Source organism: Grampus griseus (assembly GCF_964374135.1).
Source record: "Grampus griseus genome assembly, chromosome: 2".
In the NCBI taxonomy this organism is placed as follows: Eukaryota; Metazoa; Chordata; class Mammalia; order Artiodactyla; family Delphinidae; genus Grampus; species Grampus griseus.
This window is the reverse complement of record NC_139018.1, coordinates 49,887,185-49,905,125: the sequence shown is the minus strand read 5'-3', so window position 1 is coordinate 49,905,125 and position 17,941 is coordinate 49,887,185. Positions and strand designations below refer to the sequence as shown.

The following is a 17,941-nucleotide window of genomic DNA, read 5'->3' as shown; positions in this document are numbered from 1 at the left end:
CCCCACCCCCCTCCCCCTAGGCAACCACAGCTCTGTTCTCTATGCCTTTGAGTCTTAAACATATTGAGTTTAAATTGAGTTAAATAAACTTACCTTGATATCTCTATGCATTTTGCCTTTAGTATGCAAATAGGCAAGACCCTGAAGTTTAAAATAAAAATGTATGCATTAGCAAAACTACAAACTTCACATCTAAATTTCTACTTAAAGATCTTATTGAATAAGAAAAACTAGAATGTCCTTTATTCGAGGGGAAAAAACCTAGATGTGTTTCTTCTTATTAATCAATGTTTACTGTATTTTAAGACTTCTGAATTCATTTTCTGATAAAAATCAGAAATATTTTACCATAACACCCGTCACCACAATCAAGATAATTAACATATTTATCACTCCCAAAAGTTCCTCCCACACATAAACACTGATATACTTTGTTGCTATAAATACTTCCAAAATTTTCTAGAGTTTTATGTAAATGGAATCATACAGTATATTCTTTTTTATCTGGCTTCTTTCATTCACAATAATTAATCTGACATTCCCTGTTAATGTGTTATCAATATTTCATTCTTTTTTATTACTGAGTAGCATTCCACTGTACAGATATTACAGAATTTGTTTATTTATTCACCTGTTGATAGACATTTGGGTTGCTGGGTTGTTTCCAGCTTTTGGCTATTATATATAAACCTGCTTTGAAGATTTATGTCAAGTATTTGTATGATTTTTCCCTCTTGGGTAAATACCTAGGAGTATAATGGCTGGATCAGATAGTGGTACAAGTTTAAACTTTTAGGCAACTGCCAAACTGTCTTCCAAAGCAGCTGTACCGTTTTACACTGAACCTAGCAGTGTACGAGAGTTCCAGTTAATCCACATTCTCACCAACCTTCCAAAGGTCAGTCTTTTTAATTTTAGCCATTCTAACTGGTGTGTAGTAGTATCTCACTGTAGTTTTAATTCACACTTTTCTAATAACTAATGATATTGAGCATCTTTTCCATGTCCTTATTTGCCATCTATACAGCTTCTTTGATGAAGCATCTGTTTAAATCTTTTGTCCATTTGTTTATTTGGTGGTTGTTTTCCTATTATTGAGTTTTGAGAGTTCTTTATATACTCCGGATACAAGTCCTTAATCAGATTTATACTTTGCAAATATCTTCCTCTGGCCTGTAGCTTGTCTTTTTTTTCTCTTAACAGTGTGTCTTGAAAAGCAGAAGTTTTAAATTTTGACAAAGTCAAATTTGCCAAGTTTTTCTTTTATGGATCATGCTTTTTATGTTATGTCCGAAAAGGCTTTTATTAACTCAAGATTGCAAAATTTTCTATGTTTTCTTCTAGAAGTTCTAGTTTGAGGTTTTACATTTAGATCTAAGTGATTAGTATTGAGTTAATTTTTACACATGGTATGAAATGTGGTTCAAAGTTCATGTGTCTGTATATGGTTCAAAGTTAACGTGTCTGAAGTTATAATAATAAGTTCAATTATTCCAGAACCATTTATTGAAAAACCTATCCTTTCTCCTTTGTCAAAAATCAGTAGCCATATATGCATGGCATTACTTCTGGTCTTTCTATTCTGTTCCACTGAACTACTTATCCACCCTTATGCCAATGCTTACTACTATGCTTTGTTAGTGTAGTTTTATAAGTCTTGAAATTGCTCCTGTTGGCCCTCAAATTTTTTTGTTCTTTTTCACAATTGTTTGACTATTCCAGTTCCTTTGGGTTTCTGTAGGAATTTTACAATCAGCTTGTCAATTTCTAGAAGAAAAAAAAAAAGCTTCCTTTGATTTTGACTGGAACTGCGTTGAATCTATATGTCAATTTGGGGAGAACTGATATCTTTACTGAACTTTCTGATCCATGAATATAGGAATACTACAGATAGCAAAGCTCTCAGTTTACTTAGGTCTTCTTTAATTTCTCTAAGCAGTTTTATAGTTTTTAGTATATAGTTATTTATGCATCTTTGTCATATATATCCCTAAGAATGTCATATTTTTGTTATTATAAATTGTACTTTTTATTTTAATTTCTGATTGTTGCTAGTGTATGGAAATCCAATTGATTTTGTATATTGATCTTGAATCTTGCAAACTTCCTAGTCTCACTCACTAGTTTTAGTAGATACTTTGTAGATTCTATTCCATTTTCTACAAAGATGGTTATGTGATCTGTGAATAAAGACAGTTTTAATTCTTACTTTCTAGTCTAGATGCCTTTTATTTCATTGCTTTTGCTTTTTGTCCTGGCTAAACCTCCTAGTACTATGTTAAAAAGAAGTGGTGAAAGCAGACATCTTTGCTTTGTTTGACTGACCTTTGTGGGAAAGAATCTAGTCTTTTACCATTAAATTTGATTTAGTCATAAGTTTGCCACAGGTGCTCTTTAGCAGGCTGCATTAGTTCCTTTCTTTTCTCAGTATGCTAAGAATTTTTATCAGAAATAAATCTTGGATTTAGCTAAATGCGTTTCTGTATGTCTATTTAGATGATCACATTTTTTTGCTTCTCTTTCTGTGTGCTAATATAATCAATTACTTGAAATGATTTTTGAATGTTAAATCAACACTGCCTTCTAGGATAAAACTCACTTGTTTATGATGTATTACCTTTTTAAATATTGTTGGACTACCTTTGCTAACCTTTTATTTTCCTTTTCAATTTTTGTACCTATTAAACGTTCATGAAGGATATTAGTTCACAGTTTTGTTCTTTTGTAAAGTCTGATTTTGGTTTCAGATCAATACTGACCCATAAGATGATCTGGGAGGTATTCTCTACTCTTCAATTTTCTAGAAGAGTTTGTGTTGAATTGGCATTATTTCTTCCTTAAATGTTTGGTAGAATTTATCCATGACACCATCTGGCTTGGACTGTTCTTTGTGGGAATAGATAGAGGACTATCCAGATGATTTCTAATTGAGCTATGATAGTTTGTGCCTTTCAAGGACACTATTTCCATTTCATCTAACCTGCAGGCTTTTTTGCTATGAAGTTGTTCATAATACTCCTTGGCTACTGAATATCCTTGTCATCCTTTTAATATTTGTAGATTCTGTCATAATGTCCCTCCATTCATTCCAAATATTGGTACCTTGCATCTTCTCTTCTTATTTTTCCTGATAATCTGGTTTATCAATTTTATTGATTTCCTTAAAGAATGAGATTTTGGTTTCATTGATCTTTCTTGTATTATTCTGCTTTCTATTTCACGGATTTCCACCGTGATCTTTATTATTTCCGTCCTCTGCTTACTTTGGCTTTAGTTTGATCACCTTTTTCTAGTTTCTTAAGGTGGAAGTTGAGGATTTTGTTCTGTGAGTTCAACTTTTTTAGATTCTACATATAACTGAGATTCTACATACAAATATTTGTTTTTCTGTGCCTGGCTCATTTCACTTAGCATAATGTCCTCCAGGTTCATCTGTGTTGTAACAAATGACAGGATTTCTTTTTTTGTGGCTGAATAATACTCCACTGTATTTATAAACCATGCCTCTTTATCCATTCACCGGTTGACAGACATTAGATGTGGAACTTTGTCAGCATAAGAGAATTTTTAAATTGGAACTAATATCTTGGAGGTCATCCCTTCTAGAGCCTCATTTTATACTTGGGGAACTACAACCATAGATGAGAGATCATGGTCATATACCAGGGCCAGACTGCAAACACAAGTTTTTGTTTTGTTTTCTACCTCCATGTAGTACTCTGTCCATTACTTAAAGAGGCAGTGATCTTTGGAAATTAAAACATAAAGAACACTAATCTGTCAACAATTTTCTGCTCTGAGTGCATGATTAGGTTTCTATTTTATATGGATATAAAAAAAGCAGATTTCTTTGTTATGCAAATATTACAGAAATATAAATTATTTATATATATGTTTACTTTCATATATCTAACAATAAAATTTTAAAGCATGTGGAAACCAACTCTTTTGGAAATGACTAGAACTTTCCCTTAAATCAGGTCAAATTCCCAATTTCTAAAATATGGAAGAATAACATATAGAACATCAATTTCACTTCTAAACAAATTACACAATCTAGGAAATATAGAGATAGAAGCATCAATTAACAAGTATCAGTTGTGAATTGCCAAAATAAAAAACACAGTCCCTACAACTTAATCTTGCTTCTTAAATTAAATGCCTTAAAGTATATGAACAAAATTATTAACTGCTAATTTTTTCAACCACTAATCTTTCAAGGAACTAACAAAATAAATTGGAAGAAATGCTGCATACTCTATATACCTATTGAAGATTCATAACCTACTTTAACATAGTAAAAGCTCTCACAGGATGTGAAATAAGGAAGTAAAGAAATCTCAACTTAATACGATGTTTAGAAGCTTCTAAAAAGGATTCTGATAACGATAGCACTTATTAATATTACACAGAACAAAGATTTCCAGATAACATTCTGGGTTATTGTTATGCAACTTTACTCTCATTTTGGGAGAAATGGTAAAAGAACTCATGTCTTTTGCAAAAGGATTCCTTTTACTGCCATAAAACTTGAAGGGAAAGCTTAGACAAGGTGTTATAATTGAGAGGTCTGGTGATTCATTCATGAAAAACAATTCACACCTATGGCTTTCCTCAGCTTTGCAGCAACTGAGGGCTAAGCACTACAAAGCAGAACACCAAACATCACCATTGTGTATACCAGCATCAACTTAAATGAATTTCTGAGACTCATTCACAAAAGAAATAACTAGGCTTACAGAATTACCAGAGGTTAACAGAAAAATTTGGTTTACTCTTTTTCTTTTGGGCAGATCACCATTTTATTGTTTTCAACTGTGAAACTAGAACTGCATTTCTATCTACATAAGCAAACATAGTACCTGTAAAGTTTCTCTGCATACATAGGCTATTTGCAATTCTGATAATGGTCCTGTAACTAGAAAGAAAAAGAGACCACATCGTTACACATTTCAATACAACAGATTAAAAACATTTTAAAAATGAGAAACAATTATAAAACTTCTGTATAAATCATTGGGTGACTTCTCCTCATAATGAGCATATATTATTCTTATAATCAGGAAACAAAAAAAAAGTAAAGTTGAAAATTTTTAAATGTACTTTAAAAATGGAAGATTTAAAGCTACCATGAGGTATGACCTCACACCAGTCAGAATGGCCATCATCAAAAAATCTACAAACAATAAATGCTGGAGAGGGTGTGGAGAAAAGGGAACCCTCTTGCACTGTTGGTGGGAATGTAAATTCACAGAGTCACTATGGAGAACAGTATGGAGGTTCCTCAGAAAACTAAAAATAGAACTACCATACGACCCAGCAATCCCACTACTGGACACATACCCTGAGAAAACCATAATTCAAAAAGAGTCATGTACCACAATGTGCATTGCAACTCTCTTTACAATAGCCAGGACATGGAAGCAACCTATGTGTCCAGCGACAGCTGAATGGATAAAGAAGATGTGGCATATATATACAATGGAATATTACTCAGCCATAGAAAGAAACGAAATTGAGTTATTTGTAGTGATGTGGATGGACCTAGAGACTGTAATACAGAGTGAAGTAAGTCAGAAAGAGAAAAACAAATATCGTATGCTAACACATATATATGGAATAAAAAAAAATGGTTCTGAAGAACCTAGGGGCAGGACAGGAATAAAGAGGCAGACGTAGAGAATGGACTTGAGGACACAGGGAGGGGGAAGGGTATGCTGGGACGAAGTGAGAGAGTGGCATGGACATACATACACTACCAAATGTAAAACAGATAGCTAGTGGGAAGCAGCCGCACAGCACAGGGAGGTCAGCTCGGTGCTTTGTGACCACCTAGAGGGGTGGGATACGGAGGGTGGGAGGGAGACACAAGAGGGAGGAGATATGGGGATATATGTATACATATAGCTGATTCACTTTGTTATACAGCAGAAACTAACACAACTTTGTAAAGCAATTATACTCCAGTAAAGATGTTAAAAAAAAAAAATGGAAGATTTGTTCCATAACAACTTTGGACAGTGAAAATATTAAGCACCCATAATGTGCAAAGCACAGTACTGGACATCACAGGATGTTCTATACAAAGCAATGGACATGATCTCAATCCTGAACAATATTTTAAACAATAAAGCCCCCAAATGAGAAAAACATATATAATTAGTTACAGTTACATACACAAGTTAGAGGACCATACAGGGATCGACTGTTGAAATATACTAGAAGGCATCATTTATTTTTTTAAAAGTCAAGATATCATTTCCTTAGCATAATTCTTTACTATATCTATCGAAACAAGGAGCTTGATCCAATACCTTACCTAAGTATCCAAAAAGCCATTAGGTAACTTCTGAAAACCAAATCTCTCCCTATGAAATATAAAATCCTTCTGCAAGTACCCAACTAGGGGCTTTTGAAATATGCCTTCCAATATCATGAAAGAATATTTGAAATCCGGGGTGGTATTTGCTGACAGTGAAATCAAAATCAGATACACTTACATGTAATCTTTACTTAAGAAAATATTTTACTACATACTTTAATCACTGGTTCCCTACACCTACTCAGGAACATAAAATTTTGATTCGCAGTAACTTGATAAAATAGGAGTAATAGAAGGGTTTTGAAACCACTTTATTAACAGTTATTATAGGTGTAGTTATTCTTGATTACTATGCTATCTAGTATATTTACAGGGATGAATACTTTTTAGATTCAATTTAATTCAATAAATAGCAGGATTAATAATGGAAAGCAGAAATTTCATAAAGAAATAAAATTAATGTCTCAAAATAATTCTTTCAATTTAAAAGGGTAAGTAGTAAAAAATAAAAAATGCCCACTGCATAGTTTTATTAATCCATATCCTTGAGTTCTCATTCTTGATATTAGATAAAAATTCTTCATATAAAAGATAATTTTTCATAAAATCATACAAAATAATTTTATTTTTTTAATATTTATTTATTTAGGCTGCATCAGGTCTCAGTTGTGGCACGTGTTATCTTTAGCTGCAGCATGCGAGATCTTTTGTTTGTTTTAGTTGCGGCATGTGGACTTCTTAGTTGCGGCTTGTGGGCTTCTTAGTCTCGGCATGCATACAGGATCTAGTTCCACAACCAGGGATCGAACCCGGGCCCCCTGCACTGGGAGCATGGAGTCTTACTCACTGGACTACCAGGGAAGTCCCACAGAAAAGAATTTTAAACCAAGTGGCACAGAGCTGTTTTCTACCAATAATTTTTAAAAATCAACAACAGGGGTAAAATAAAAGAGAATAGTCATTCTAATATAGTATTATAAGGGAAAGTTCAATTCAGAAAGTTGTCTAAATTAACATAATGCTAAATAAAATACTCCAAATTCTTAAAATTATATATTTTTAATACAAAAATATTATAGCAACAACTAAACTGTTTTCCTAGTTAGCAGCTTAAGTTATTATTAAGATAGACATGTAATTTGCTTTATGTGAGAGTCACCCTTTACATTTCAATTCTAATTTACAAGGAAGTTTAGGCAGCTTTGTTTGTAGATAAAATACTTCCCTAGAGACTACATAAGACTTCCTAGAGACTACGTCTGAAAAGTTAAATCTGGATTGTTCAAGTACTCTCCGATTTCTCAGTTCAGGCTCCAGCAATTTAACTGAATAACCAACAAAATACAAAATACAAAATATAGGTTTCTTTTACGCAATACTCCAGGAGCAGGACGGAAGAACAGTAAATCTACCTGTTAGTATCCCTTGTTAACTAGAAATGTCAAATAACAGTCATTAAAGTCAAAGTTTTAAAATGTGGAGTCAAATTAACAGTACCATGGTAAATATCTTGAAGTGATCCGCCACCACAGTATTCCATACAAATCCATAGTTTTTCCCGACTAACATGAAAGAGAAAGAAAATTATATTAGTTAGTAATTCTCAACAACTGACATATTTTGAAGGCTGTCACTCTTTAGCACACAAAGGTTTAGGATACACTGCAGGTTTAGGATAGACTGCAACAGGAAATTGCCCTTCAGGATACAGAAAAGCATATTAATTTCAGCTTTGTTCCCACCTTAAATGGTTTAGAATGTGCCCAGTTTTATAAGCTAAAACACTTATTTGTAATCATTCATAGTATTTCATTAAGGTTGCCAGATAAGGTATAAATGCATAAATGAAACTGTCGTTATTAATATAAAAGAGTAGACAAGAAGAAGACCTGAGAAATTTTAGAACTTCAGACAAATAATTTTTAAAATTTATATACAAAATAGCACTTACATGAAAGGGAGGGGGTATGTGAGCAAAGAAATAGGAAATACAAAGACAGAGTAGATGCTTTTGTGTTTTTTACCTGAGATAGCTCCCGAAGTAGGCAACAATGTTGCAATGCTTACATTCTTTAACCATAAATATCTCTTGTTGAATCAAAGAAAAATCATCTCCTGAAAAACAAAATGATAATAACTTGGTCACCATGTTACATTTTGTGTCTCTATCTATAAGAAGGAAAACTTTACAGTAAGTATCAGAGATGAGGAATTAGACATTCTTAATACTTTAATGGGAATGTACACTGGTACATTCTTTCTATAAAGCCAGAAGCCTTAAAAATGTATAAAATCCTAGAACTCATAATTTCACTTCAAAATTTATTTTCTTGAGATATGCAGAGATGATATTCTCTACAGTGTTACTTAATAATGAAAGCATGGTAAAATAACTTATAGTACAGTCATAGATATTACAACACAGTTAAAACATGTTTTGATATGAAAACATGTTCATGATATATTAAGTGAAGAAGGGATATTACATATATATTATATAAGTACATATGTATACAGAAAAAAATGTCTCAAAAACATACACAATGTTTATGTCTGGGGTATTAAAATTTAAAGTAACTTTGCTTTCTTCTTTTTTGAGTTGTATTTTCCAATTGTCTACCAAAAACCTATTTGGGTTGTTTAAACTAGAAAAAGTTATATTCAAATAAAATATTCGTTATTTATGGGAATTTTATGGTTAATATGGGAATACTGCCTAGAATGACATTGTCATCACCGAACTTCATTTTGCATAGAAACAGTGTTTTACTCCAGTAAAAGGAGTTTAGAAGTTGATAAAATGATTGCATTTGTATTATGTAAATGCAATGTAATGAAGAAGAGCTCGAGGTCTGGATTAGACATACCTGGATTCAAGTGCTGATTCAGCCATTCACTGGCAATGTAACCTTAGGCAATCTAACTCTTCTGAATCACAGCTGAATCCATTAAAGTATCATCTGAATTCATTCCACCTGTTTGGCTTCCTTATCTACCACTTTCCAGAAACATTCCCTACATTTTGGTAATACCAGTTGCTGGCCATATTTTTTTTTTTTTTTTTTTTTTTTTTTTTTTTTTTTGCGGTACGCGGGCCTCTCACTGTTGTGCCCTCTCCCGCCGCGGAGCACAAGCTCCAGACGCGCAGGCCCAGTGGCCATGGCTCACGGGCCCAGCCGCTCCGCGGCATGTGGGATCCTCCCGGACCGGGGCACAAACTCGTGTCCCCTGAATCGGCAGGTGGACTCTCAACCACTGAGCCACCAGGGAAACCCAGCTGGCCATTTTTGTAATAGATTCTCATGCCCCTAAGCTTCTGTTTATGCAAGTCCCTCCGCTGGGAACGCTGTGAGAAAGAGTATGTAGTGCATTTAATACAATATTTGACACAGAATAAATGCAACAGCAATATTATTATATGCTGGAGGCAAGAAAGATACAAACAAAAGTGTTCCTTTTTAGGACATCACCATATTTTTTATTAGATAGTGTTTTGTAATGGTCTTTTGTAAAACAACATCACGTTTAAAACCAGTCGGTGTCCAGATAAGCTCTAGTCCTAACTTAAAGTCATCTTAGAATAACATACAAGGCCAAGAAGGAAAAACTTAGAAATTAGGCCTTAGATAAACAAATAAAATTCTCACACAAATCAGAGATATTTTCCCCTTATATTACAACTTTCAATTCAGAGCTAAAACAAAGCTTTAAATATTTTTCTATGCCATAAAATACCTTTTAAAAAAACCAGTCATTACTGATGTGGTTTATACATATATTTAATTTAGGTATGATACACCAAATTTATTTATAATCATTATGGCACTCTTTTCAACAGCCCCTTCAAGTTAACATTAATTGATAATTCAGTTAAATAATTTAGTGTTACCAATTTTAAAGAACTAGATAAATCAAATAAGGGTACAATTTTCTAACAATAAAAATCTGAGTAAAAATCTTTAAAGAAAATTTAGCTTTTATTTGTAAAAATGGGAAAACCTGTATTACATGAATGGTTACATATGCCTTAAACCTAAGTGCACAGTGGCAACATTTTATTTCAGCAAGCACCAAATAGAGTTCCTAGAAAGTGAGGAAGAAAATAATTTCTTAATAATCTGCCAATACGGACTTCCCTGGTGGCACAGTGGTTAAGAATCCACCTGTCAATGCAGGGGACAGGGGTTCGAGCCCTGGTCTGGGAAGATCCCACTTGCCACGGAGCAACTAAGCCTGTGTGCCACAACTACTGAGCCTGCGCTCTAGAGCCCGTGAGCCACAACTACTGAGCCCTCATGCCACAAATACTGAGCCCACACGCCTAGAGCCCGCACTCGCAACAAAAGAAGCCACCACGATGAGAAGCCCGCGCACTGCAATGAAGAGTCACCTCACTCGCCGCAACTAGAGAAAGCCCGCATGCAGCAACGAAGATCCAATGCAGCCAAAAATAATTAAAAAATAATTTGCCAGTAGAAGGGCATCAACAAAGATAATCCAGAATAGATGATAATTTCATGTTCCCCATTATCAACCGAGGCAGAAGTACGGGATAACTCCTGAAGATTACAGTAAAAAGCTTGCAGCAGTGAAGGCCCAACGCAGCCAAAAATAAATAAATAAATTAATTAATTAATTAAAAAAAAAAAACAAAAAAACAACCTGTGCCCCTGCAATGGAAGCACATAGTCCTAACCACTGGACTGCCAGGGAATTCCCTACCTAATCACTTTTAAATGTGCACAGAAGTCTTATATCTGAGCTGTGCTGAACAATTCTTCAGTTAAGTCTAGGATTTAGAATATATTTTCTCACAGGAGTAACTTCACAAATGGTGCCTAACTTCTTAATGATGTCTAAATTCTTAAACCGACCTGTAAAAGTCAATAATACGGCTGAATTAAAACTACGAGTAACAGACACTAATTCTTCAGGAAAATCAGCCGTGTTCCACACCACAACTGTGCTCCCAGTAGTAGCTGTGTGAGGTTTCTGCCAGGAAAGACAGAGTCTTGGTGAGACTGAGCGACAGCTTTCTATGACTGTAGCTAGAAGCTAGAATTCACAAGAACAGGTCATTAATAACTCAGATGTTTGGGGATTGTGCCTTCTTTAATATACGTAACTTAGTGAATAAACTTCAGTTTTGAGTATGTTATTCAAATATCTATTTCACAGTATTGGCTTAAGCTTCAATGCAAAGTGGGCAGAATCTTCTATGAACCGAAATTGCAACATGAAGCAGTTTTACATAAAGATAGTATTTTGTAGTTCATCCTGAAAGGCAAGTAAGCTAAATAGTTATTTATCACAGATATAGCTATTCTTTGATGGCTTACATCAGCCTCATCAAAATTACTTGAAATTTGGATTTATTTCATTCTTCTGATTGGGTGATACCAGATCACTGTTACCTTTCACTGAGATACAGCATAAAACCCACTAAGTCCAGAGGCCTCAGGCCTGTAGGTTCCAGCTCTGTTGTTCATGCATAAATGGGTGTTGAGAAGCTATTTTCTCAAAAAAGAGAAGTTGCATTCTTCATACCCCAGCAGTCAACTAGAGTAGTTGAAGAACAGAACCCCATATCTGCAGTTTTGACTATGTACCTGTTATTTTCACCTGAATGCCTTGCTAGCACCTTGAATTTAATATGCCTGAGGGTTCCAAATCTTCTCTCAGACACCAATTTTCTCTTTGGACTTTCCTACTTGTGCTAATGGCACTTTTTTCTAAAGGACTAACCACTGCCAGCCTGACCACAGCCCTCATAAGAGAATCCACCTCCATGCAACAGGACCTACTGTGTGTGCCTTGTGGTTTTCTACTTGCTGAACGCACTGAGGTGGGACAAGTGATGTTAAAAAATGGGATGAGCCAATCACACTTGGTGTCTTGAAAACCTGAAGCATGGAAAACTGAGTCAGTTGTTAGTTACAGGAGAATCACATTAAAAGTAGAATATTAGAATAAGAGTCCATGAATGACTGTGGCTAAGGTTCCTAGAAATGTCCTACTAAAAACCTGGCTGATGAGTATGTCCTTATATAGGAAGGGAAAAATCCACCAGAGACAGAATGTGTGGGTGTCTTTGCCCTTCTTCTCTGATAAGGGCAGTTGTGCGTTAGGGAACTCAACCTGATAGTCCTAAGAAAAAAACAAGTGTCCCCCACTTCAGCCAGAAAGGTGATCCATAGGGAAGAAAGAGAGACAGTAGCTCTGTGTTTGAGATGGTATAGTGGAACCAGTCCAGATTTTCAGTGCTTTTAAGACTGGCTTGAGCTCTGAGAGGTAGCCGTAAAAAAGAACTGAAAAGTGCAGCATTAGTTATAGAGTCCTATATGGTTGGTTTGTTTGTTTATTATATTTGGCTGTGCCGGGTCTTAGTTGTGACATGCAGGATCTTCATCACCACATTCGGGATTCTTAGTTGCAGCACGCGGGATCTAGTTCCCTGACCAGCAATCTTAGCTGGGCCCCCTGCATTGGGAGTGCAGAGTCTTAACCATTGGACAGCCAGGGAAGTCCCTCTAGATGGTACTGACACAGGGATTTATGTTTTAAATTTTTTTGAAAAAACACTGTATTAGGGTTTAAGTTTGGCACATTCAGTGATCCCAGCCTTCACCACAGTGAAGGCTAACACTCAGACACAGATTTGCTAATAGTAAGGGTAACAAGCACTACAAGATTCTGAAGACCAAGTTTTAAAGGTGGACAAACTCCACCGCTGTCCCTTGTTCCTAAGCCATCTCCTGTCTAGCAGCACACGGCAACCCTCAACTACAATTTTTAACTGAAGTAGGAAGCCCATTCCCCAAAACATGCTACTCTATAAGATATGGCTTAGTATCTGGGGTAACTCTGGAGTCTGGTCTTTGCTTTCAGTTTCTTAGCTCTGGATACAATTAGCCAATGCCAGCGTTTACTTAGCTACCAGTTGCTTCTGCTACAATCAGTCCACCAAAATAGCGTTAAGATAGACTCTAATAATGCCACACTTGATACATTTATAAAAACATAATAAGGAAAGAGTGGAAGTCTTGGAAGGTAAGAGACTGGAACTGTAGGGCCTTTTGATACTATTGGCAAGTTGACATAAAGGGCTTAAGTGTTCACACTCTGGGAATGAACTGAAGTAAGCTGGTTGCACCCCTCGTGTATAAAAAGGGTCCTTTGGATTACACTTGGATTCAATATCCTCTTAAGGGTTTTGGTAATCAAATGGGTCCTAAAAAATAGTACTTGGGAAATGACTAAAAGCAATATGCCTCTCAGATTTTAACAACAACAACAAAAAGGGTCCTAGGTATTAAAAATCTGATTGTGGCAAAATGAAAGGCAGCCATACGATTCATCATATCCCTCCCTGAAACAATATGGTAGTAGATCATGAATTTAATACTGAGGTTAATCAATTAAACCAATATCTAGAACTACATAAACAGCTGCTGACCTAGATCAATTTAAAGGGCTTAAAGAATGAGCCATAGTGTGGAAGAGTCACTTAGTGCTTCAAACAACAGGGCAGTGTGCAGCAAGGACAATCCTAATTTCTGGAATGCCTGGCCCAAGACATAAAGGGAAACGGCATCATTATGAAGCCTAAACCAAAATCAGAAAGTGATCTCTGGAGTTGCCGCATCATAACCCCAGCTGACTTTCCAACTGCAACCAATTGAAAAAAAAAAAAGAAAAGGATCCTGGCAACTGGAAAGCAAGTATCTGGGAGGAGGCTGAATAACTCCTAGGACCCTGGCAAAGTACTTACTACTATGTCCTCCTTTCCAGCAAAAGAGGAACAACTACCTTACTGAGATGTGGCCTATGATTAGAATGCAAACACAGCATGGACTAAAAAATAAACAAAATCAGAGCAAGAAAGAGATTAAATCCAGAAAGAACTGCTGACTTCTATGGAATATAGTCAAAGGTAGAGTAGACTTTCTGGACATCCATTTTATGGATGTTAGCCCAAGAAGAACCAAACATAACAACTGATACCAATGTCATATTCCGGATCTCTGAACTTGGCTATAAGTCTTTGAAAGGAATCCTTTGGACTGCATGAACTAATTTCTAGTACTAGTATTCTCCATCAGACACTTCTAAGCACTCCATAAAAATAATAAAAAATTATCCTGAGATAAAGAAGAATCTTGGAATTTCAAAATCATCTTTCAAAAAGTATTTCACAAATAACCCCACTCTCATACACACCTTCAAAAACAGGCTAAGAAAAGAGGATGGATGGGTATTTCATAGTAAAGGAAATATAAATGCCAATAAACTTATAAAGGATGCTTATTCTCAAATTAAAGAAACACAAATTAAAGCTATTTTTTAATCCCATCAGTTTTGCAGAAGTTTTACAATTCCCAGTAATATATATTTTGGAGACAGTATTAAGAAAGATTTTCAAATCTGCCTGTGAAAATGAAAAACTGATCATGCTTTTTGGAAGCCATTTGGCACTATTAATCAAACTTTATATACCCAACAATACATACAAAGATGTTCACTGCAACACTGATTGCAACAGCAAAAAAATGTGGAAATAACCTAAATGTACATCGATAAGGGATTAAATGAATGTTACCTCTGTACAACAAAATACTCTGCAGCTATTAACAAGAACAAATAACAGCAATATATGTTAACATGGAAAATGTTCAAACAGTTGTAAAGTGAGAGGACAAAAAAAGAAGTCTGGAGAACAATATATAGAAAATGTCTGGAAGGAAATGGAAAAAAACAGTAGTTACTTCTGTGAAAGGGAATAAAGACTTGCAGCCAGGAGAACTTATTTTCCACTTCAAACCATTCTGTGTTGGTTTGATTTAAAAAACAAAAACACCATGAACATTACTTTAACAAAACACAGTACTCTAGTCTGAAAATCTTTTTCTGTCAACTAGGTCATTTAAATATTTTTTCTTTCCCTAGTAATTACTGAAATACATGGATAACTATCTACCTCTTATTTTGTGATTTCTATTGGTTCCATATTCTATACTTCTTTTTGTCCTGTCTTACCTTCTTTTAGATTGAGTTTTTTGTTGTTGCTTGGTTTGTTTTTGTCTTTTTTTTTTTCCTCCACAACCAGTTTGGAATTGACAACCTCTATCGCTATTCTTCAGAAGTTACCCTAGAAATTTTAACACACATACTTTCCTTGGTAAAGGTTACGCATAATTCATATCTTTATTCTCCTCTCAAATAATACAATAACCTTGGAATGCATTAACTCTATTACCCCTTCCCAACTCACCTGCTACTGTTGGTCAGAATTTTACTTCTTTTCTAGAACCTCACAAAACATCATCTTCATTTTCATTATTATTTTATATAGGTATATCTTCCTTTTTGAAGATTTACCCATACATTGTGTTGGCCAAAAGGTTCATTCGGTTTCTTCAATAAGATGGCTCTAGTAGCATTTAGTTGTCTCTAACTTCATTCAAAGCAATTTTGTTAGACTGTATGTGACGGCTGTCATATCAGCATGCATTTACAAAAAGACATCAAAATTGGTGAATTTTTGTGTAGCCATTTTAATACTGAAGTTGGAAGAAGAAAAGCAACATTTTCAGCATATCATGCTTTATTATTTCAAGAAAGGTAAAAACACAACCAAAACACAAAAAAAAGGTTTGTGCAGTGTATGAAGACAGTGCTGTGACTGAATGAACATGTCAAAAGTGGTTTGTGGGGAAGGCCTTCAAGACGGCAGAGGAGTAAGACGTGGAGATCACCTCCCTCCCCACAAATACATCAGAAATACATCTACAACTACATGGAACAACTCCTACAGAACACCTACCGAACGCTGGCAGAAGACCTCAGACCTCCCAAAAGGGAAGAAACCCCCCACGTACATGGGTAGAGCAAAAGAAAAAAGAATAAACAGAGACAAAAGAATAGGGACAGGACCAGCACCAGTGGGAGGAAGCTGTGAAGGAGGAAAGGTTTCCACACACTAGGAAGCCCCTTCGCGGGCGGAGACTGTGGGTGGCGGAAGGGGGTAGCTTTGGAGCCACAGAGGAGATCTCAGCAACAGGGGTGTAGAGGGCAAAGCGGAGAGATTCCCGCACAGAGGATCGGTGCCGACCAGCACTCACCAGCCTGAGAGGCTTGTCTGCTCACCCGCTAGGGGGGCGGGGGCTGGGAGCTGAGGCTCCGGCTTCAGAGGTCAGATCCCAGGAAGAGGACTAGGGTTGGCTGCGTAAACATAGCCTGAAGGGGGCTAGTGCGCCACAGCTAGCCACGAGGGAGTCCAGGAAAAAATCTGAACCTGCCTAAGAGGCAAGAGACCATTGTTTTGGGGTGCGCAAGGAGAGGGGGTTCAGAGCACCACCTAAATGAGCTCCAGAGACAGGCACGAGCCACGGCTATCAGTGTGGACACCAGAGACAGGCATGAAACTCTAAGGCTGCTGTTGCAGCCACCAAGAAGCCTGTGCGCAAGCAGGCTCTAGTATAGATTACTACAAGCAACTCTATGCTAATCAAATGGACAACCTGGAAGAAATGGACAAATTCTTAGAAAAGCAAAACCTTCCGAGACTGAACCAGGAAGAAATAGAAAATATAAACAGACCAATCACAAGCACTGAAATTGATACTGATTAAGAATCTTCCAACAAACAAAAGACCAGGACCAAATGGATTCACAGGCGAATTCTATCAAACATTTAGAGAACAGCTAACACCTATCTTCTCAAACTCTTCCAAAATATAGCAGAGGGAGGAACACTCCCAAACTCATTCTATGAGGCCACCATCACCTGGATACCAAAACCAGACAAATATACTACAAAAAAAGAAAATTACAGACCAATAGCACTGATGAATATAGATGTAAAAATCCTCAACAAAATACTCACAAACAGAATCCAACAACACATTAAAAGGATCATACACCATGATCAAGTGGGGTTTATCCCAGGAATGCAAGGATTCTTCAATATACACAAATCAATCAATGTGATAAACCATGTTAACAAAGTGAAGGAGAAAAACTATATGATCATCTCAATATGCAGAAAAAGATTTTGACAAAATTCAACACCCATTTATGATAAAAATCCTCCAGAAAGTAGGCATAGAGGGAACTTACCTCAACATAATAAAGGCCATATATGACAAACGCACAGCCAACATTGTTCTCAATGGTAAAAAACTGAAACCATATCCACTAAGTTCAGGAACAAGACAAGGCTGCCCGCTCTCACCACTATTATTCAACATCGTTTTGGAAGTTTTAGCCACAGCAATCAGAGAAGAAAAAGAAATAGAAGGAATCCAAACTGGAAAAGAAGAAGTAAAGCTGTCACTGTTTGCAGATAAGATGATACTATACATAGAGAATCCTAAAGATGCTACCAGAAAACTACTAGAGCTAATCAATGAATTTGGTAAAGTAGCAGGATATAAAATTAATGCACAGGAATCTCTTGCATTCCTATACACTAATGATGAAAAATCTGAAAGAGAAATCAGGGAAACACTCCCATTTACCACTGCAACAAAAATAATAAAATAACAAGGAATAAATCTACCTAAGGAGACAAAGGACCTGTATGCAGAAAACTATAAGACACTGATGAAAGAAATTAAA

At 35.9% G+C, this 17,941-nt stretch overlaps 1 protein-coding gene across 1 annotated transcript in view; it reads right to left on the bottom strand.

Moving 5' to 3' along the window:
- MAP4K5 (mitogen-activated protein kinase kinase kinase kinase 5) overlaps nt 1-17,941 on the bottom strand; it is a 136,728-nt gene that overhangs the window by 72,647 nt on the left and 46,140 nt on the right. Inside the window, exons 4-7 of the mRNA XM_082648553.1 lie at nt 8,347-8,437; nt 7,820-7,884; nt 4,863-4,918; nt 94-141 (exon numbers count right to left, since the gene is read on the bottom strand). Coding sequence (XP_082504679.1) covers nt 94-141; nt 4,863-4,918; nt 7,820-7,884; nt 8,347-8,437 — 260 coding nt within the window. The remainder of the gene's footprint in view (nt 1-93; nt 142-4,862; nt 4,919-7,819; nt 7,885-8,346; nt 8,438-17,941) is intronic.